Source organism: Thunnus maccoyii, chromosome 17, assembly GCF_910596095.1.
Source record: "Thunnus maccoyii chromosome 17, fThuMac1.1, whole genome shotgun sequence".
Taxonomy (NCBI): Eukaryota; Metazoa; Chordata; class Actinopteri; order Scombriformes; family Scombridae; genus Thunnus; species Thunnus maccoyii.
Window position 1 is genome coordinate 27,212,871 of NC_056549.1, and position 22,429 is coordinate 27,235,299.

The following is a 22,429-nucleotide window of genomic DNA, read 5'->3' on the forward strand; positions in this document are numbered from 1 at the left end:
GTATATAGTAGGTGGTCATGTCTAGTATATACAGCCTGTTCAGATATACAGTAGTGAGTGAAATGTATTGCACTGGTTACATTCTTGCTACACTGGTACATGCACATGCATTACATTCACTAGAGTAGCCTTGTAGCTTACTCAACCAGTAGGCTTACTTCAACTCAGTGTACTCTTTCTACACTTATCATTATTATTATTATTATGATTATGATGATGATGATGATGATGATTTTATCATGGCCGTGTGGGTAGCACGTTGTGTTTGTGAAAGAGCAGTTATAAAAAAACTTTGTGGGGACATTTATTTAGAAGTCCAGATAGGAAGTGGTATGTGTATATTGTCGCTGCCTTGCCGGAAGTTCTCCACAGTGAGAGTAGTTTGTATCAGTGTGATGGTTATCTGGGTTACATACAGTAGATAGGCCGGTACATTTCACACTGGAGGACGGCTCGCTCACACCTCACAGCTGTATGAGGAGAAAAGGATTAAAGAGAAGCCTGGAAACACTCGACTTCATATTTTCTCCTTCCTTATAAACGTGGATAATCTGTGCTCCACTGGAAACAAAGCCAGACCAACCAAATGCGGCTTTCACTTCATCTACGGCTGCAGCTGTGTAGGTGGCGGCATTATTGGTCGTCGCACTGTTGATAAAACACACCGCAAACCACACAGGGCCCACGTTTAGAAGAAGCATCCCTGGCCGACTTGTTTGATAGAAGAACTGGTTTTATGTCTTCACTACAACGAGGAGGAGAAGATCGTTTCGGGGCGGCGAGATGCACCATTTGGAGGACTGAGCTTCAACACTTGGGCTTCATCATGGGAGACTGAAGCAGGTAATGTCAACAGAGAAGCGTTTGAAGACAGCAAGAGGCGATCGACAAAAGAAATAAAACATTATATTTCAGATACATTTTCTAAACAACGAAAGTAAGACACAGACGTGGTTTCGCGCGAACAAACAGCCACTGCTCTCGTCCTCAGAGATGTAAACTCTCCATGAATCACTGTTTGTCGTCTCAACCATTTTGGTGGCATAACAACGGAACAGATGAGGCTGTAACGTTACACAGACTGAATGATAATAAGCTATAACAGTGTCATGGTGAACTGCTGGGGTTGGCCTTGGCCTCAGCTGCTCTTAGTGGGAGGTCTATGGACTGAAGGCCTGCTTTGATCGAGGTGTAGTTTTGTTTGGCACTGATTTTTCCTACATTCGGGAAAAAAAATTTGGTCTTTCAGGACACCTCGGAGCTCATTTCACAGATTTATAATCCGTTGTGGAAATGTTTGGATGTGATTTATCTTGTATAAATTAATGTGTTTAACATATGGCCACTTGCTAGCTTATTGGGAAATATTTGATAATATCTGACTTATATTTCATAACGTTATATGCATAACAACACTTAAATTACAAACTTGATACAAAGCTCTCCTACATGGATTAATATGTCAGCAAAGATGAGTCGTAGAGATTTAAATCTTATCACACCTAAATGTGAAATGTAATCACTACAGAATATCATTGAAACATTTTACTGTCTGACTCTAGAATCATCTATCCGCATTTAACGTTATGTAGTTTGAATTCCCGTCTTTGAAGTTTCCATAAGACACTTCAAAGTCTCGCAAATTGAAGAATTTGATTGTTTTTGATAAAGGTTCACAAATTCAGACAGAAAATTAAAGCATCAGGTTGCTCAAAATCATTTTTAAGGTCAAGTCAAATAAAAAAAAAAATCAAGGTGCTCACATTGGAAACCCTGAACACTTGAATTTTCTGTCTGAATTTGTGAACTTGAAAGAAAATTTAAATGTCCTTAAAAATGCAAAACTTCAATCAAGTTCAAATGAATTGGAATTAAGATGTTATTTCTTTTGAATTGGCCTGTCTTACACAAGGCTGTAGAATTAATGTTCTGTTCATTGGCGGTGCCTCTGCTGAATGACTTGAGTAGCAAGCTAACATTACAGTGCAGTTAGCTAACAACCGTATGCTAATCCACAATTTATTTGAAATTTACAGTGTCTAATCCAAAATGCTCCCTCACATTACATCTCAGATGATTTGAAGTCATGATTATCTGTTCAGCTCAGCTTGCTAATTATCTAAATTTTGCTAGCAAAGAGAACAACAGTAGCCTAGTTTACTGTTAAGGTAGTGGATCAGATAGCCTGTTGTGTTTATATACTGTTAATTTAAAATTAGAACAGATTATTATACATCTAGTATTTTTTTCCACATTTGTATGACTGTCAAATAAAAAGTGACAGCCCTCATAGTAGTTGAATTCAGTTATTCAGTTATAAAAAAATTCAAATTATTTCGGCTTTTCTTTGCTTCCATATCACTCTAGTCTCAGACTACAATCAATCACTCCATCACCAGTGTTAAACTGGTGATGGAGTGATACCAACTGAAATAGACCAGGTACTTTCTGACAGGTTGTTATTGTGTTAACTTGTAAATCTTTTAGCATCAACTTGGACTTACTAGGCAGGTTGCCAGTGAATCTTTTGTCTCCTCAGTTGACTTCTAAGTGATTCAAGGTTACAAGATGTGGCTGAAAAGATCTCAGTATATTTCTCTCCACAATTCTATGATACGTAATTGCACTGCAACATATTTGAACAATTCTCAGTCTTTCAGAATGCTAAGTGCCCGATCATCCATTTTACTTCAGCTTTACTTGATTGCTCAGAGGCTGAAGTAGCAATTTTAAGATTTTAGGTCACTCTGCCACGAAAGGAATGGGAAGAGATGTGGTATTACCTTCCGTATAGAGGTACACTGTTGAATAGTATTGTGATCCACAAGGCCCATCTCCTCTAAAAAATGTGATGTGAATGGAGCAGAAAGTGGGCCAAGATTAATCCAGTTTCTTATTTGCTCTCATTCACCAGGTCTTCTTTGTGATGGAGCAGTGGGTAATTGTGGCAGATGATATGCTTGTCATCACCATATGAATAAAGCAAAGTCTTCCCGGCTTCACTGCTGCCAGCCTGTTTATCTCCTTACTACAGCTTTTTCTCTCTTGACTGTCTTGGTGACAGATGTGATAACATTATCTGTTGAGTGACTACATATCTGGGTATCAAAGCAGCAGCCAACCTGTGTTATAGCATGGCTACGTGGCAGAAAAGGCTGATATGCTTTTTAACACCTGCACTGTGCACATAATTGCTTATAATTGAATTCGCTTGATTTTCACACACATGGGGCTAGAAATTAACGAAAAACCTTCATTTGTGTGGAAATTAATAATTTTAAGAACTTACAAATGGACTCTTTTAAAGCTGCCCTTCACTACAGCACATTTATTTGGCATTTGCTGTTTAGCCACTGTAAATGATACCAGGCAGTCTGAAATAAGTGTCCAATGTTTGTACAAGTGATAAGGGTTTTTATTGCAGTATTTGACTTGTCCCCAGTTGAATACTCACTGTTGGTTACTGGCAGCGGTTGAGAAAAGCACTTTGTTTTAACAGGATCTGGCAAACACCAGAGATTCTTTATTTTTCCCCTCTTTAGACAAATGCTGTCCAGTCACATTTTTAGTTATATTCCTAAAGAAAATATATGTGTTAGCTTTCTTTCCCAGAGTTAGCGAAGAAGATGATATCAAGTACAGTGCTGCAGTCAAGATGTAGTTAGCCTAGCTTAGCATAAAGACTGAGGACAGAGGGAAACAGCTAGCCTGGCTCCTTCCAAGCTGAAACCTATCAACACCTCTAAAGCTTGCCTATTTAACACTGTGTATCTAACTCGTTTAAATTGTACACAAACAGAAATGTAAAAATGACAGTTTGTAGTTTTGGTGGGAGTTGCGTGCTGGAGTTATTTCTTGACAAACAGTGTATCCTTCTGCCCAGCACTTCAAGGCAACATATTCTGGCTGCAGTGTTGGTTTCCTTACAGTTAGTGAGGACAGATTTTAATATATCTCTGTTCAGGCACAATGACACCAAACCTGTCATCCTCACTGTGACAACCAGACTTCAGAAAGCTGTACACGGTCACTGCGCCTTGCTGTTCACCAAGAAATAGTTCCAGCACGTTACTCCACCAACAAAATGTTGTTTTCTATTTGTGTATTGATTAACAAACAAGATAGAACAAGTTTTAGAGGTGTTTGTAGGGGTATTTTTGGATAGAGAAGTTAGCTGTTTCCCTCTGTTTCCAGTCTTTATGCTAAGCTAGGCTAACCACCTCCTGACTCCAGCTCTGTACTGAAACGGACATGACATTGATATCAATCTTCTTATCTCCCTCTTTGAAGAAAGAAGAATACATACCTAAATGTTGAGCTACTCTTTTAACCACATTGACTTTGATTGTGTTTAGCATTGAAATCCTTATAACATTTTAAACCAATTAGCTTTAGGTTTTGACAGTTATCATCAAACTCATTCAGCCCACAGCCAGTTTCTGAGGTGCTGAGCTGTAGAAAAGTCTAGAAAAATGAGGGGAAATTTTTAGTGTGCAGGTTCCACGCTTCATTATTTTCTTTATTTATAGCACTAATTTAATTTGTCATGCTTTGATATGTACAAAATTAAAGCACCAAGTCGAACAAATTGTTATTAGCTCCTGTGATGGAAGGGCAGTAGTTTGCATGTTTATCAACTGGAAATAGCCACAATAGAAATTCTAACACTGAAACAATTTTTATTCTTAAAACATGGATTATTTTCTTGTGTCAGTACTAATAATTCTGAAGGAAGAGCTGAATTATTATATTTGTCACTCATTCTGGTTAAACCTTTGCAAGTATAAGTCAAAGTGACATTTAATTTTCGTACAGTGGTCTCTGTATGTTTGAGAGAGATCATGGCAGCATGGAGTTAACCGGGGGGATGTAGTTATATAACCCTGAGTTAAAGGCTCACAGTTAATGTCATTACAACTCCAAGGGGAATTTTGATGGAGAGGATGCCGACTTAATCTGGTCCTTTCACACAGATGGTTTTAATTTTTATATTAACACTTTAGTCTTCAGATTTACTCAGGAGTCAGAGGGAAATCTCAGTTACAGTCACAGTGAAAGGCATTGAATATCATGTACATTATGTGATATATTTTTGGATTTACTTGCATTCACTACATTTTTGTGTACATCATAGGGTCTGGCAGCCATGAAGACACCACCATGTTGTGTTGAGCTGGGAATACCTGCATCCACAGCATCATGTTCAGCATGAGCTCACCAGCGACGATGCCTGCTCACCCTGGGGAAGAATGGTTCACTCCGCTACTGTTCCCCTTCCAGAGGCAGGGGACGTCGACACCAGTCTCTGCTGCCTTGTTACGAGGCTGCTGAACCTTTCCGTGAGGCTGCCGATGGAGAACATCTCCATGGCAAACGTTTCCCTGGGCTCCCGGTTGCCCCTGGAGCCCGTCACACCAACAGCGGACTCCTCGGAGAGCCTGCAAGGTGTCAGCCTACCTCTGCAGGTCTTCTTTGGCTTTGTCATGGTCGCCATCCTGCTGGTTGCCCTGTTGGGAAACGTGGTGGTGTGCCTGATGGTTTACCAGAGATCCGCCATGCGCTCGGCCATCAACATCCTCTTGGCGAGCCTGGCGTTTGCAGACATGATGCTGGCCATCCTGAACATGCCATTTGCTCTGGTTACTGTCATGACCACCGACTGGATTTTCGGAGACGTTTTCTGTCGAGTTTCGGCCATGCTCTTTTGGTTCTTTGTGATGGAGGGAGTGGCTATACTGCTTATAATAAGCATAGATCGCTTTCTTATTATTGTTCAGAAACAAGATAAGCTGAGCCCTCAGAGAGCTAAAGTGCTAATAATGGTCACATGGGGACTCTCTTTCATTTTCTCTTTTCCTCTGGCTGTTGGTTCCCCTCCCCTACAGATCCCTCCCAGGGCCCCTCAGTGTGTTTTTGGCTACAGCATTGATCCTGGTTACCACGCCTATGTATTGATAATAATGCTAGTCTTCTTCTTCATACCGTTCATGGTCATGCTGTACACATTCATGGGGATCCTGAACACCATCCGCCACAATGCGATCCGCATCCACAGCCACCCGGACAGCATCTGTCTGAGCCAGGCCAGCAAACTGGGCCTGCTGAGCCTCCAGAGGCCCTTCCAAATGAACATAGACATGAGCTTCAAGACCCGTGCCTTCACCACCATCCTCATCCTCTTCTCTGTGTTTACAGTGTGCTGGGCACCCTTCACTGCCTACAGTTTGGTAACTACCTTCAGTGATGGCTTCTACCACAAAGACAGCTTTTTTCAAATCAGTACATGGGTCCTGTGGTTGTGCTACCTCAAGTCAGCCCTCAACCCTCTCATTTATTACTGGCGGATCAAGAAGTTCCGCGATGCCTGCCTCGATCTGATGCCCAAGTACTTCAAGTTTCTTCCTCAGCTGCCAGGCAACACCAAGAGGCGCATACAGCCAAGCGCTGTGTACGTTTGTGGAGAGCATCGCTCCGTGGTTTAAAGGAGCAATCGACCCTCAAACACTTTTACACTGTTAAAAACACATCTACTGATATAATGTACCTTACATTTCTGGGACTGTTTTATTGTTTGGTGGTATACTTCTCACAGCAGGTGTTCAGACAGAAAATAGCACTGCATTCGTTAAAGGCTATGGGCTATGTTGGTGTGGATGTGTGGCTAAGGGTACCAGTGAGAAAATGAAATATGATTGAGGGGGTTTGAGGTATATCCATGAGTTTTACAGTGTACCCGATACTAAAAAAAACATGCTCAGTGGTTTATAAAATTTACAATTCTAGTTCCGATACCTGAACTTTGATACAGTTACCAAAACACTACTTTTTTGATACCTTACTTTGCCAAAAAACTATACAATAACCTTAATAAAAAGTCTAAAATTGGGAACATTTCACTTGAAGTCAGGGACTGTCTTACAGATAAACTACTTTTGAACTCAAGGTTCACTTACTAGCTTTTTCCTGAGTTTTTGACTGTATGTCAGCAGTCTTCAGTGAATGGTCCTGTACCCAACCCTACACTGGAAAGTTATGGCAGCATCATTTTCTCCTCCCCCTCTGCGTTGCATTGGCAGATGATGTTACATTTCATCGCAGCAAAAATTGAGCCAGGTTCAACTTATTTGCTGGACAACCCTGTGTGTTTTTCTTTCTTTTTTTTTTTTTGTCTTAATACAGCCTAATTGGGTCAGGTCCTTACAATCAAGCCAGGGATCTGTGTAGACTTAACATGTAACACTTAACATTCCAGATGTTCATGAAGACAATCTAGTTCTTACATAGAATTTAGTTGTTATCAAATATTTACAGCTAACTGCCAGGTGGAACTGTCATGCATACATTCACAAAGCATTGGCAGTTTAGTTCATGATTTCTTTTGGCTCCTAGAACTGTTATTTTTGGAAGTTATGTTACACCTCAGTGACTTCCTGTTTACATGGTTGATGGCTTCTTGGACAACACTACAGATTTTTCCTAGCAACTGATTAACACATTAAGTGTTAAGTGTTTATTAGATCAGACGTTATGGTGCACCCTGATTTAGTAAGTCACTAGTTGGAAAGTAGTTGTAGTTACTAAGAACTTAAGAAAGACTAACACACAAACTTAGTGATGGATTTACGATTAGCTGGTGCAATCCAGTCCTTGTTAAACATACAATTTTCATTTTTCTCATTATGGTCTTGCAAGGTTTAATAGCTATTTGCTTAAAAGAGAGATCATTTCAAGCAACCTGTAAAATACATGACTGACTATTCGCTCCTTCAGCAACATCATCAACCTATTCTGCACCTGACAAACATGCCACTTACTGGTATTTGCTTCTCATGTAGAAGGGGGAAGAACATTACCACTCTTGCAGTATCATGCTTCGTTTTCTACCAAAATAAGAACTTTTTTTCTAGACTACACTGGAAGTCCGATGGCCTGTTGAGTCTGTGAAGATTGTCATGGTTTTAGGACAAGAAGAAGCACCCAGTCAAAGGCAGCTGGACTGGATGCTTGGTCTTGGTCTCAAATAGCAGAACAGACAGCAGGTCCGTTTGTGTTTGACTTAGTACCTTGCCCTGAGTTACTGCAACTAGAAAGACAACCATACAGGGAATGATATATTATAAAAGAGGTAGAGACACTCATCTCCACCAACAGCAACCTCAGCCGTAGGGCTGGGTATGGTTGTTTTTAGTACCAATACAATACTTCGGTCTCTGTAATGATACCAAAAGTTCACAGATGTTAGAGGTGTAAACCCAAGAAGCCACAAAAGCTTTATGCCCAAATACAATCTAAAATTGGCCAAATCATTATTTAAATGAACTATCTTGTCATAGAGTAAGTCGGCAAGGATACCAAACTGTTTAAACATTTCCATCGGTACTCAGGTTTGATATCCAGCCCTACTACGTAGATCAGAATGCAGTGCAGCTAAGAACACAACCTTCTCTAAACCTGCTCTTTCTCCTATGATGTTATCACTATAGCTATCTCTGCACCTACTAAACCCACAGTACACACTTCTTCTCTGAGGGTGACTCTGTGTCATCCTTGGCAATGCAAGAAATCTTTAAGTGAAGCAGTCGACTGAAGGACACCATAAAAGTAAATGAAAACACTTTATAACTCCTGGAATGCACTGAGTGACAGAGTATCCATGGGTGAAGTTTTTTGCTTTAATATTGTACTAGAAAGACAGGCGCTGCTGGGTTTGACTTGATCATACGTATTTTCTTGCCACTGAAATCATGAGAAGTGGGGAAATGACCGTGTGTTTTAGCTGCATAGAATTTGTTTTACAAGGCATGTAAATTATCAGCTTCAATGGAATTTGAAAGTGGTTAGAAAGTGGCCACGACACATTTGAACGTGTTTTTATTTAAATGTTTTGAATGTGCCTATTGATTAGTCCATTTGCCAGTCAGAATGCTGCTATATCTGGTGAAAATGTGCAATTTCAGTGTACTGTACTGTTGAATGTAATAAAGAAATAGACATTTCTTACCTTGGTAAACTGTCTTAAAAGGGTCTTTTATTTGTCCGTTGTGGATCAATCAGTCATCACCTTTATTAGCTCATGGTAGGGTTGGGTAATGGTGTATACCTGAAGACAGCAGAATTGCAATGGGAGAAGTTGCTGCTCCTGGAAATATTTAAGTATAGACAATTTGGCATGGTGGACACCTCTAAATACTACAATACCATAAGCCTGGTCTGCCATTGCTATGAAGAGGAAGCCAGAACTGCAGTGCTTTCAGAATGCTCTGACATTACATTTGGGAACAAAATACAACGCCATACTTTCTGAATGTATCCAGAATTGACCTGTAATGCAAAAGTGAATTTATTTTAAAAAGTACTCACTGATTTTAGCATTAAATTCCTATAACATTGTCGGACTCACAATGGACAGTTCTTTACAAAAAAAGATCAAAATTGATGCAGCAGAACCAGAGATATTGTATTTTTTTTTTAAATATTCTATGCATTCCTCTTCCTAGTTGAAACCTGATGTCTATGTTAGCTACAATGCAGCTCAACTCAGTTCACTCCAATGTACAGATTCAGGTGTGTTGTGCTAGTTGTGGCTAATGTAGCATGAAGCTGTTAGCCTCCAGCAGAGATGAGGAGCAGCTACAGAGGTCTAACTTCACATCTTTCTAACTCCACACCCCCATTTTTTTCATTTTTAAACTTGTATTCTTCAGCCCCAATTGATGCTGACTCAAGTGACATCACTTGAGGCAATTTATCAGATTCCACACCGCTCCCTCTGGAGGCACAAAAGGCTTTGTATATTAAAGGACAACTGCATCTACATTCTTTTCCAGGTTCAAATGGAAATGCCCACTTAGCCGTTAGCAAAAAACAGTGTCGTGTGTTGGAGCCCCGCAAGCGATGTCGCAGTGCTGAGTCTGAGAGTGTGAAATGTTTATAAATGCACAGGATGGAGCAGAGGGACAGACAGCTGCTGAGTGCCGGGAGCAGAGCCCAAGCTTCAGGATGAATAACGCCCACGAGTCACATCGGATTCTACTCTGATCTGGAGCAGGTGGGAGGAGAGCTCCAAGTTTATTTTTTAAACTTTGAGCAGCAGCAACAGTGAGTGCTCCATCTGTGTGTCTGTTAGTACATTTAGCAGAGCAGCAGCAACAGTGAGTGCTCAGTCTGTCTCTGTGGCTACTGGCTAGGCAGGCTAGGGGGTTTATATCGGTTTATATGTAGCAACTAACATATGTACTTTGAGCAAAATTTGAATTTTCCGATTTGAATATTTGAATATGGAACACTACCAGGAAGCTATAGAATGATATAAAAAAATAAAATAAATAAAATAATGGTCCCACCCTTTACCATACACAGTAGTACTCCCCAACACCTGTAAACACACTTTGATTTGTAAAATCAATGGAATTGCCCTTTAACAAGCAGGACAGCTTTGTAATATTGGATTTACATTTTTTGTTTTTTCCAGGCATTTAATTCACTGGATTAGTCAAACAGACATTATAATGTTACTTTATCTACAAGTTCCTTAACTGAATTTCCATAAAATATGATATATGTAAAATTACATATAGTGATAGAAGATTGGTTAGTAAAGCTGAAAAAGCTGCTCAAGCTCAGGGAGAAGAAATGTCTGCTTGCAGTTAGTATTATAATCTGTTATGTGAATATGTACAGGAAAACTATATCTTCTTACATAACTGTCTTCAGATGCATCATTCATACAACTCATAACATTAATATCTCATTGATATGGAAACCTAAATATCTTGGCAAACTCATGCCCCTATAAGCCTGGATACTGAGGCATGTAAACACAGCCTGTTGATGATTCCTATTTGCAACTTTAATATTGCATTGAGGTTCTACTACGTGACTGCAGTATGATACAAAACTGAAATATTTCCTCTTGCATTTGTGCACACTTGTTTTTAGATGTGATTTGCTGAAGTTTCTGTGTACCGTATTTTCTCTAATAGCCTTTATTTACTTCAACTACAGAGGGTACCAGGCCTTTATTGGAAGGAGGCTTATATTAGAGAGAGGCCTTTATTTCTATTTCCCTCTGTCAGTATATTTACTCATATTTTAGTATAATGCCTCATCGTTTTCTTATCTGCTTCCATTACCCCGGCCTGTATTTGGGGCTGGTCTTTATTTTAATGAAATACCAGCCACTATTAAAGAAAATGCAGTAATCATTAGAGACTAGATACTAGAGATTTTCTGTCTGGCATGTGATAGCATATGCAAATCTCTGTGCATGTAAATACATCATTTTATATGTAAGATGTCATGTTTGGGAGCGCAGTGTTTGTGTGATGCCTCTATGCAAACCCTGCGTTAATTATCCTCCTCCCTGTGTGTCACCTGTGTCTCCTCTTTCCACTTAGGGACTCCACTTCCTGTCATCGTCTCCGCTGAGTGCTTTCATGAGGGCAACATGCGCCCACTGTGCATTTATGCATTATTCCTCCATAAGATGATTTCCCTCAAGCCTTGCTTTGACTTTGATCAGGTCTGCCAGTTATATGCCTCACAGTCACGTAGACAGCTTGTTGTGCAATGCAGCTGATAATAGAAATGCCACGGAGCTCTATTAGCTTCCGTGCCTGACGACAAGCCTCTGGTCTGTTTACAGTCTCACAGCTCTGTTTGTTGTGCAGAACGCGTCAGCTCCGATTTCTGTTTACAGTGTCTCGCACCACAGATGATGAGTTAGAATTTTATCAACGTGAATGTGAATTTCATATTCTCAGGGCTGGATTACTAACCTGGCAAAGTGGGCCCCACATCACAAACTTAACTGTGTGGTTTTTGGTAGTTTGATGAATTGTAACATTGTTTGGGAATATCAGAATATGCACAACTAATGTGCAATATTAACTGACATGATAAAAGCTTCAAGGTGGGTCTAGCTTTATTACCTGACCTTGGCAACTGTGCAACAACAACTGTAACGCAAGTTTACATTGTGCGGCATTCACATCAGACAATTCTAATTAAATCTTGGTCACAATCTGTGTCAGACTGTACAATCTGATTGGTCAGATTGTGAGATGAATACGTGGTGAATTATAGCACTACGTTGTAAATGAAAAAAAAAATTATGGAAGCAGAGGCTCTTCAACAGCTCATCATCCATCCGTGTTGCTGTGATTTTTTGAAAATGCAGCAAAGACACAAACTTCCTTTTCATTTCATCTTCATTGTGTTGGTTTTTGTGTGCCATGGATGTTTTAAGAAGAAAGTGTTTTCCCCCTAACCTTTATTAAAAAATGACATTTACAAAATGTTATGCCGGTCAGTGTATTCTGTCATTTCATGTTATTATATTGATTGGCTGGTTTGTAGACATGGGTCATAGCAGCAGTCACATTGTGAGTATTGTGAGCTGTATTTGTTCACCAAAGCTCAGAATCAGTTGTCGGTGACAAATCTTGCGATGAGATCTAGGAACACCAAGTGACGACTGATTGACAACCAAACTTTCATCTCAGTCAGCCCAAAATCACAGTTTAAAGACCTTCATTATTTAAGTTGATATTGTGCTTACATGGTACATTTTCCTGAATTAATTTGTGTTTGATATATGGAAATAATCATAAAAATCCTGTACAAAATGCAAAAAGAGTGAGGGAGGATTAGGGCAACAGGTGGTTTGACAGTTCATTTTTGTCCCAGGGCCTCCTAGCAAGTTTGTCTAGCCCTTGAAATTTTGAATATGTGTATTATGACACAGAGATAATCCAAATGTGCAAAATTCAAGTTCAGATTGTGGTGGCTCTTACCATGCAGATTTTATTTTTTAGTTGTCCAGGTTAGGATTTGTTGAATTGAAAATGATATTTTTTAAAAATTCTCTTACCAGACAGTGTCCCTGTTAATCTGTGGATCAGCTCTATGCATAATCCACAGAATTGACTCAGCTCATGAGCTACACTCTATTTTATAGAGCTCATTTCTGAGCCCTGCAGCCTGCATAAGTGACTGTTCGCTACATGGAGTCTGACTCGGGAACACATTCTCATTCACCTTGAAAATATCAGTCTTACACAAAAAGCCACTTGAGTAACTACCACCCCCAGAAGTTCTTTGTAGAAATAAAACCAGTTTTTAATTTCAATAAATGAGAAGAGTATCTTGCTTAGTAAATACTATTCTCCTATTAGACAGAAAAGTTCAAAAGGCAAATGTGGTAATGTGTATATTTCTAAGAAAAAAAATATTCCTGTGATCATAAGCAATTTCTCTTATTAAGGTTAATAAAATGCTGCTCAACCTAATCTGTAACTCAGAAAGTAATCACTATCATCTGTGACAGGCCCTCACTGCAATGCATTTAAGTAATAAAGAGCCCCTGCAGTTGCTACTCTATCACGTACAGCATAATAAGGAATGTCAACACTGAAGTTACTTTAGCTGTGACCATAACCAGCCCCAACACTCAAGTGTGGAACCATACCCATTATGGTGAAACATATTTTTTGTCCACCTTGACAGGTAACTATTGCTGATCATAACAGAGCCATTGTCTTGATATGATATGAGAACAATGGCATGCATGTGGTGAGAAGCTGCAACCAAGGACTGTCTGTCAGGAAGATGGTTGAATCTGTGCTTGTTTGCATTTCTTAAATCCCCAGATGTAGTGGCTAAAACTTGATTGAATGTGAATTTGAAATGCACTGTGCCACCTCGAGTGTCAGAAAAGTGGGGAAGAGGAAGCCTTACAATCGATGCAAACCATCCATAATATAAATACAGATACTCTCGAGGGACTGCTACAATCTTCAAAGCAAGGGTCACACGACGGATGGTAGCAGCTGAGCTAGCACTACTGCTAGCATGTTTATCGCTGGCCGTGGGAGCTATTGTTTCAATGTTATCTTTGGCCCCATTTACACCTGTTAGTAACATGTGATCTTTATCTGGATACGTTATCTGCATGATATCCAATCAACAAGCCTCTACATTTACAGTACCCCTGCTATTAATGAGCAGTCTTGTTATATTGATTCTACCCACATTGTGATCGGACCTCAATATGCGCATTGGCTAAGTGGGCCTGGCGGACTTGTCAACAAACATTTAATCCATGAAGGTTTTATATTTGTTAAACTTTGCTTGAGTGTAGAAAATCTGTGATGTCATCACAATGTAAAGTCTATAAGCTGAGCAGGAAGTCGCAGGTGGGGCCAGCGGGAGAAACACTACTGTGCATATTCAGTGGGCCACACAATGCGGAAGCAAACCCAGAAGCTAGAAATGTTTTTTGGCTCATACACCAAGCAAGCAATTAACATTTGATTGAAAGGTGCCATCTTTAAGTCCGGTATCCAGTTCCTATAATACATCCATGACTTTCTTCTTAAGAATTTAGTCACACTGTACCACCTCCAAATGTGATCCAATCATTATGTGTTCTGAGTGCATTTATATCTGGCATCAACATGCATTTTTCCTTATCCAGATAACATATCCGGTCTGTTTGTTACTGTGTCTAACCAAGTCTCGCTCGAGGAGAAGTCTTGCTCTGAAATCTCATGAGAGTTGACTTGTTGTCGAAATCAGCTCAATATTTAGCCATGACTTTGAAAATCTTTTAGACAACACTAAGCAATGGCATCCAGCTGTTTCTGCTTCACTCACATATTCTGCACAGAGCTGGTAGAAGCCTTTTGCTTAGCTGAAGACCCACACATTAAAGATATTAATGATATGGATACAGAAATATCTATATTTACATATCTATATCATATATAAATTCAATTTCAAAACTTAATTTATTGTTTCAAAAGTATAAATACAGATTTACATTTACCAAGGTCAAAGCTGATGGCACAACTACCTATCACATTATGTTGCCTGTATGAGGAATATGATTGTAAGTCAATATTTAATTTTAAATAGGATGCCTTTCAAAGCTGCCCACCTTTAATGTCAGCCCAAAAGACACATCAAAGAGAAGTTAATCTGTGTGGACTGTGAGACATGAAAGCAGAGCAAATGAGGTTGCTGGCAGCTTGTAGCATCATGTGGAAAACACCGCCCGTCTAGAAAAGGTCAGCACAGTGTTTTTCCCAGCAGATATCAGACTGGCTAGATCTGCAGGCACCTCTGTGCGCCTCTGCAGCTGGGTCACATACAGATGCTTCCACTGAGCACTGAGATGAGATGAGTTTGATTCGCTCTAGACTTGTGATTATAAAGGATGGCGTTCTTAATCAGTTCCCTCCCGGGATTCATTATGCAGCCAGCAGTGAGTAATGAGCGTGCCCAGAGCTTTGAAGCTCACTTTAATCATAGCACTGAAGACTATTACTAAGCAACAGGAACTTGCAGACGTCTCAGGAGGACGCATGGTAATGGTGGATGGAGTGATATTCACCTAAGGAGTTTTTTTTTTTTTTAAGATAAAGTTAAAGTGGCACTTGTGGTTTTCCTGTACCACTCTAGCGTTGTTATTATTTCATGTGCGTATCAGTCAGTTTCATGGTCCATGGTCGTTGTTCATTGGTTTGGAGAGTGAAGAAATCCCCCCACAGCCAGAAACCAAAGAACAACTGACTCAAACCAGGTCATTTGGAACATTTGGAGCTGCAACACAGTCAGTGAATTTGTGGCAGATTTTAAAAGATGCCGGTTGTGTGTTTTGTGTTTTTGAACCCAAAAATAAAAGGCTAGTATTACAGTTTTGACTTGTCTTCTGATTTCAATCATCACAGCTTCAAGTATTAATTTGTTCCCCAAAACACATTGGGATTAAAGGAACATATATATCTTATATCTTAATAGCCAAGTCTTTTTAAAACAGTGTTTTTCTCTGTTCTTTTCTGTTCTTCACATTATGCATTAACAAACATTGATTGCTTTTATTTTTGTCTAACCTGCATTATTTGAAAAGAACTATATGAAATAATTTGTATAGTTCTTTAAATTAGATGGTATTTTCCTTTAAGGTTCAAGGCTGGTAACTTTTGCTGAACAGTGGAAAGGGTGGCTACAATTGGGGATTAAAGAATAACAATACACTGAATTTCCCTTTATTTCCTAAGATTCTTGTGTTGTGATGGTGTTAATTGTCACATAGTGAGACTGTAACTTTTGAGGCAATAACACCATTTTCCTCTAACAAACGAAAAATCAAATTTATATAAAAAACCTTAGGAGTTTTGCTGCTACAGCCTTAGCTGGTCTGGTATTACCAGTAGTTTGTGAATTTTAGCTAATGTTAGCAAATAAACATATACTACTGCTTTTTAGGGGACATTACTGATTCAGTTCAATTAGCATTTAGCATTATCCCATAATTGTCTCTTGTGAACACAGTTGTTGCTGTTCAAAGTTACAAAGACAACCTGACTGAGAGCGGTGGAATGACCGCTAGCAGGAAATAAACATGTCTTGACAAAGGCCTATTCTGTATTTACTATGATAAAACCTGTTTATCTGTTACATGCTAAAATGTGGTGTAAAAGTAGCACAAGTCGAGAAGAGTCATAAAATCAATGAACCGACTCAGTAATTTGACTTATACGGCAATATAAAGTTTGCTAACATTAGCTAACATTAGCCACCATTAGACACTGGTCATACCAGACCAAGTAAAGCTGTAGCAGCAGCATCCCTCGGTTCAGTTGAGTAAGGGTATGTTTTATTGCTTATGAATTCAACTTTTCATTTGTAAGGGGAAAAATGTTATATAATCTTTCAAAAGCTAGTCTCACTTTAAGCTGAAAGCTAAAATGAATCATCGTTTACATAGTTGTGATAAAACTACAAGAAGGAGACGGATATTATATACATTCTTGGCTGGTAAAAGTGACATTGAGGCATTCAAAATAACTACGTTAATTGGGTAACTGATGTTGGCACTGTACTGTTGAGAATTTGAGACTGACTGCCATGTTTGTTTTCCCCACCTCACAGCCAATTTAACCACTTTTAACAAGGTATTACTGCCGTCTGCTGAGGCTGTGATGTAGCAGAAGCAGCTGATTGTTGCTTCACACCTGCCATGCTGTGAAGCTGCTGTTCACAGGAACAGCGCCAGGTTTTCTGGGTAACCTTAAGAATATCTTCTGAGAATCTTAAATCCTCTGAGATCATATTGTTACTCCATGAAATGAAGATGCTTTTGATATACAGTATTTTCAGTTCAGAGAGGATTAAGGCAATGTCTTGTTGCCCGTAGTGACAGTGACGCAGTATTCAAATGATCTTGCAAGGGCAGAACTGAAAGGTCAAGAAAATATAGAATTGCACTGCTTGAACAATGACCTGTTTTCTCCTCAATCAATGCAAGCACTGTGACTGCTCAGGCTAACACTGGATTTTAGAAATGCTTGTATACATAATGTTGCTATGCACTGCCAAGGGAACCTGTTAGAGTTACCCAACATCCCTACAATCATTATAACATGGTGTACAAAGGTGAATTTTGAACAAGCTTTTAGGGTTTTACATAAACAATATCAGTTATATTGACTGTATAAACATGGATTATGTTAACTGCATGAGACACATACTCCTGTATAATTAAATGAGAAGAGTGTTGCTATTCCCACTGGGGGCAACTGTGTAATTAGTGATTATAAATTGACCTACTTATGGTATTCTAACATGTTTTTACAAAGAGAATCCACCATCTGTATACAGAGGTAATTAAATTAATTCATTCAAATAACTCAAAGTACCAGTTTCTATTTTGGGAGAAATTTCCCAGGAAAAATGTTTAGTTTAAATTAAACAGTGAACAGTTACACAATTAATGAAATATGAAAAAAATCTAAATAATTTTATATTAATTTGAGAATCTCTATTTTTGGTGTCAGGGAATAGGGGGATTTTGTTGTGGAGGGCAATTTGACCCATGAACTCAGGATTTCTAAACTCTTAGCTACAGCCCAAATGGCAACATCCAGGGCTGAAAATCAAGCCAACAGCAGAAATAAACATGCTAAACAGCCCGCTTCAAAAAAAGTTTTTGGTCTCTATAGCTAATTTCCCCTTTCATGACAACTGTACATGGGGTGATTTTTTATATAACTAACCTGTTTAAATTTTTATGAAGGTTTAAAGTTATGCATAATTAAAGGCATAGTTGCTTTGAGTGACAAGTGGGTGCCGTCACAGGTGGCTAGCTGCTAGATTCGGCCCGCCTCAGCTCCACCTCTTTGTCCATTTTTGGATTAGCTAGGAGTTAGGTGGAGTCAGGCACTAAGATGGCGATGGCCGGAGCCACCACACTGATCTTCAGAACTGGAAACCTATGGGTGACGTCACAGAGGATTTATCCATAATTTTCTACCATCAATGCTACAGTCCTGTGGGAGACTTAACAATTTTACTCTTCTGCATTAACCTGACAGCTGTAACTGCTAGTTACTTTGCAGACTAGTGTTTTACTTGCTAATGAAAATAATAAAAAAAAATAAGATCACCAATGTCTTGCACACTGAATTTAATAACCATTAAATTAATAACGTTGTGCGGCCCACTGAATATGCGCAGTAGTGTTTCCCCCGCTGGCCCCGCCCACGAGCTCCCCCTCGGCCCATAGACTTTACATTGTGATGATGTCACACACAACTTCACTTCAATGTATGTGAGTGCTGAGAAATGACAATTAAGTCTGAATCTTAATCTTAATATTTAGAGTGTTTTCTATTGTGGCACAGCTGGTTTTAATTTAAAGTTAAAAATCTGAATATTTTATCCACCATTGAATGTATTGTATATGTTTATGCTTTTTTTTTGGGGGGGGGGGGGGGGCAAAAGTAGTTTGTTGTCCATGAGTCTAGTTTTCTTTAGTATTGGGATTGGTGTGGTTTAAATTCTGCATCAGCGTTGTATTGGTATGAATCATATCATGAGAGTAGGAGGCTCTGTTTTTGTATCTCTCATTTTAGAATGAAATTCCTCATTTGACATCTCTCACTGCCAAAACCCTCAGTGGAAAACAGAAAGCAAAAAGAAAGCAAAAAGAATTTGGCCTCCGCAAGGAGATGCTTGTTTCCATGGCGATGTGGAGCATGTGCTTGTATGTATGATGACCTCACCCATGCATGTCCTCCTCACCAGCCTCCTCTTCTGCGAGGAGGCAGACAGTGTCTGCCTCCACGCAGCACATGGTGCAGTCACATGTCAGACTCCGGTTTATACGAGTACTTTGTGTTCAAAACGTGATGAATCCACAACAGAGGGTCACGAGCTGAAGTTTACAAATCATTGTTCACCAACATGTTGAGAATATTCATAATTCTGACAACCTGCGGCTCAGGTTTTCCTTCTATCTTTAAACAAGATACCTTGTGCTGATTATTCTCATTGTGCTAAATTCTCATTACTTGTCTCACACATTCATCACATTAGATTGGTGGTTTTCAGGTGTTTTATACATTTTCATATCTCATAAAGACCCAGATTGTTTCACTCTTTTCCGACTTTCCTGAGCTTGAAAACAACCAGTGCATTAACTTTTGTGTGTGTGTGTCCACTTTGGGGCAGCGGAAAAAGCTGTAAATACAATATTGACCATATTTCTCCTTTAAAAAATAGTCACATTGCTTTACTAATTACTCAACAGCAAAAGTAATGGTAACAATACCAGGGTACCAGGGAACAAATGAGGAACAAATACTTCTATTGCTCAAAGCCTCCACAGACACATGTTCCATCTTCTGTGTTTAAGGAGGGAGCAATGCACCACCTCACGTGATCTCTTGGGGAAGCAGATGTAAACAAAATGGAGACTGACGCGGTGCAACAACTTGCTTCAGTAAAGCTCTTTGTTCATATGGTTATGATGTCTTGGAAGACTCGTTATACAGACAGTTGTGTTCTTGCTACATATCAACAAGCCTTTCCTCCATCTCAGCTGTCCAACGTACCTGTACAACAGCTTGTTGTTGTTGTTTCTTCACGGTCGTCATTTCAAAAGTCCTCTCATTCACTTCCATCTCCTTGCAGACTCGTCTCTCTCACTGGCTATTGTGGTCCTGCTCCGAAAGTAGTGATGCAATCATCCAGATTTTAAATCCTAAACATCAAACATGTTTGAAATTATCATGGTGGCCCTGATGTGTCTGCGAGCAGTTCTGGCGGTTTAAGATCGGATCTGTAAACTCCTCACATCACCAGATAATCTGGGCTGAACATCAGCACCAACCAAGGTCCCAGACCAGATTTCTCCTTTGATTGTCAGAGGAGGTGAACTGGGGATAAATTGGCCCAAAACTCCTGTAGTCTGAGCCCAGCTTTAGCATTAGCTGCAGTGACTGCGTGAAGTCCCGTCCTCTCAGTGAAGCTGCTTTGTTCTCACAGCCTCCAGTTCTAAACTAAACTAAACCAGCTGATTCCTGGATGTAGCCTTACTGCATCTTTATGTATTGGTTCGGTCTTACTGCTTTCATCAAACTTGTTTCCAGCAGAAGCAGCAGGCAGCTTTTATTACTCAGTGAAAAACCTGTAGTGCTGGGAAAGTAGTGTTCATCAAATAGCAAGCAGGTGAAGTCAGCAACTGGGTAGTGAACACAATTGCTGAAACTATTGATGAGAGCAGCTTTAATCACGCATCTCTACTTTTGCTATTATTAGGCTGTTTTAAAAGCAGCATTAATAATATTGTCAGACTTGTGATGAAGAGTTAAAATAAAAGTTACAAATCAATGCAGCAGAATCTTTTATTCCATGCATTTTTATTTCTTGTTAAAACCTGGCGCCTACATTACCTATAATGCAACTCAAGTGTACAGATTCAGGGGTGTAATGTAGTTTGGAGCTGTTAGCCTCCAGCAGAGATGTGGAGCAGCTACAGAGGTCTGCTCACCTCACTTCTTTCTAACTCCAAACCCCCAGATTTGTTTCATTTTCAAACTTGTAGTCTTCAGAACCAACTGACACTGACTCAAGTGACATCACTTGAGGCAATTTAGCAAATTTAAAAAATGCTCTGTATAACTTGTTTCATATATGCAGCAGCACTCCCCAACACCTGTAAACACACTTTGATGAGTAAAATATTCCTGTGTAAAGTTGCCCTTTAATTCCTCTATGGTGAAACTGGATTTACATTTTTCAATTTAATTCATTGGATTAATCAAACACAGACAAGAATGTTGTTATTTTAAATTTATCTACAACCAGTTTCTTTATTGAATTTCCATTAAAAACTATGATATATGTATATAAAATGATGTATACTGTGATAGAAGATTTTTCCATATCACCAACCTTTACTTCAGGGTGATAAGAGACATTTTGTACTTGCTTTTAAAGTTTACTAGAATGAAGAGTTGGCTGTTTAGGTGATCAATAAAGCTGAAAAAGCTGCTCAAGGTTAGGAAGAAGAAATGTCAGCTTGCAGTTGGTATTATAATCTGTCTAATATGTCAACACATGTACAGACAAACTGTATCTTCTTACACAACTGTGTCTTCAGTTGCATAGTTCATACCATTCTGGATGTGTTTAACATTAATATCTTATTGTTCTGGAAACCTAAATATCTGGGCAAACTCATGCCCCTCTAACGCTGCCTCAGGTAACTTCACTTTATACAGCAGTAGTTCCCAACACCTGTAAAAAAACATGTTGATGTGTAAAATCAGTGCTGTTCCCCTTGGAATATCTCCCATTATCTTACAGTTCTCACTTGTGTTCACAGATGTAGCTGTTCAGCAAAGGTTGCATCACTTTTGAATGAATGTAACACAATAGTTTGCACTGAATAGACCATTTACACTATATGGACAAATATATGACATGTATGTCTACATACTTGGTTTTCATGGTTTGGATTAATGAAGGTAACAGTTAAGGGAAATCTTACTTACATTAAATTTTTAGACAATGGTGTGCTTCCAGCAGCATTGTTGTGAGGGTCCTTCCCTGTTTCAACATGACTCCATAAAGAAATGCTTTTCCCAGTTTGGAAGAACTTGACTGACCTGCAACATCAACATCATCCAACACCAATTTAGAATTATGTCCACATGGATAAATCACAAAAATACAGTATTAACAGCTGATCTAGCTGTGTTAAAAGTACTTATCTGAGCATGTAAGACCAGAAGAAGATTCATCATAGATCTGTACTTTTGTGATTGAATGGGAGTAAATCTTTGCAGCCAGGTTGCAAAATCTGAAGGAAAGCCTGGAACCAGAAGAGTGGAGGCTGTTAAAGCAGCAGATGAATGAAGATGGTTTTGGAATAACACTTCAACCATCAGATATGGGTATTTGCATGAATGTAGACAACAGTCAAGCATCTTTTCTGGCCTTCTAAAACTAAAACATTATCGGTGGGACGCTGTGATATTATGTTTATGTTGGCTGCTGGTGCCCCCCAGAGTTATATAGGAATATTACACATAAAAAATTTGATTCTCCTATTTGACAGGTGGGTGCAGTTCCAAGTTTT

At 39.2% G+C, this 22,429-nt stretch overlaps 1 protein-coding gene and 1 long non-coding RNA gene across 2 annotated transcripts; one reads left to right on the forward strand and one right to left on the reverse strand.

Moving 5' to 3' along the window:
* Nucleotides 1-46: 46 nt before the first annotated feature.
* On the forward strand, nucleotides 47-9,010 carry gpr63 (G protein-coupled receptor 63). The gene is made up of 2 exons (XM_042390331.1): nucleotides 47-843; nucleotides 5,135-9,010. Exon 2 carries the CDS (start codon nucleotides 5,250-5,252, stop codon nucleotides 6,480-6,482), a length of 1,233 nt encoding a protein of 410 aa, XP_042246265.1. The 5' UTR covers nucleotides 47-843; nucleotides 5,135-5,249; the 3' UTR covers nucleotides 6,483-9,010.
* On the reverse strand, nucleotides 9,007-22,344 carry LOC121882246. The gene is made up of 3 exons (XR_006092058.1): nucleotides 21,843-22,344; nucleotides 19,899-20,047; nucleotides 9,007-9,100 (listed from the first exon to the last, which is right to left on the reverse strand). It is a non-coding gene; the product is annotated as an uncharacterized LOC121882246 (long non-coding RNA).
* Between the last annotated feature and the right edge of the window lie 85 nt (nucleotides 22,345-22,429).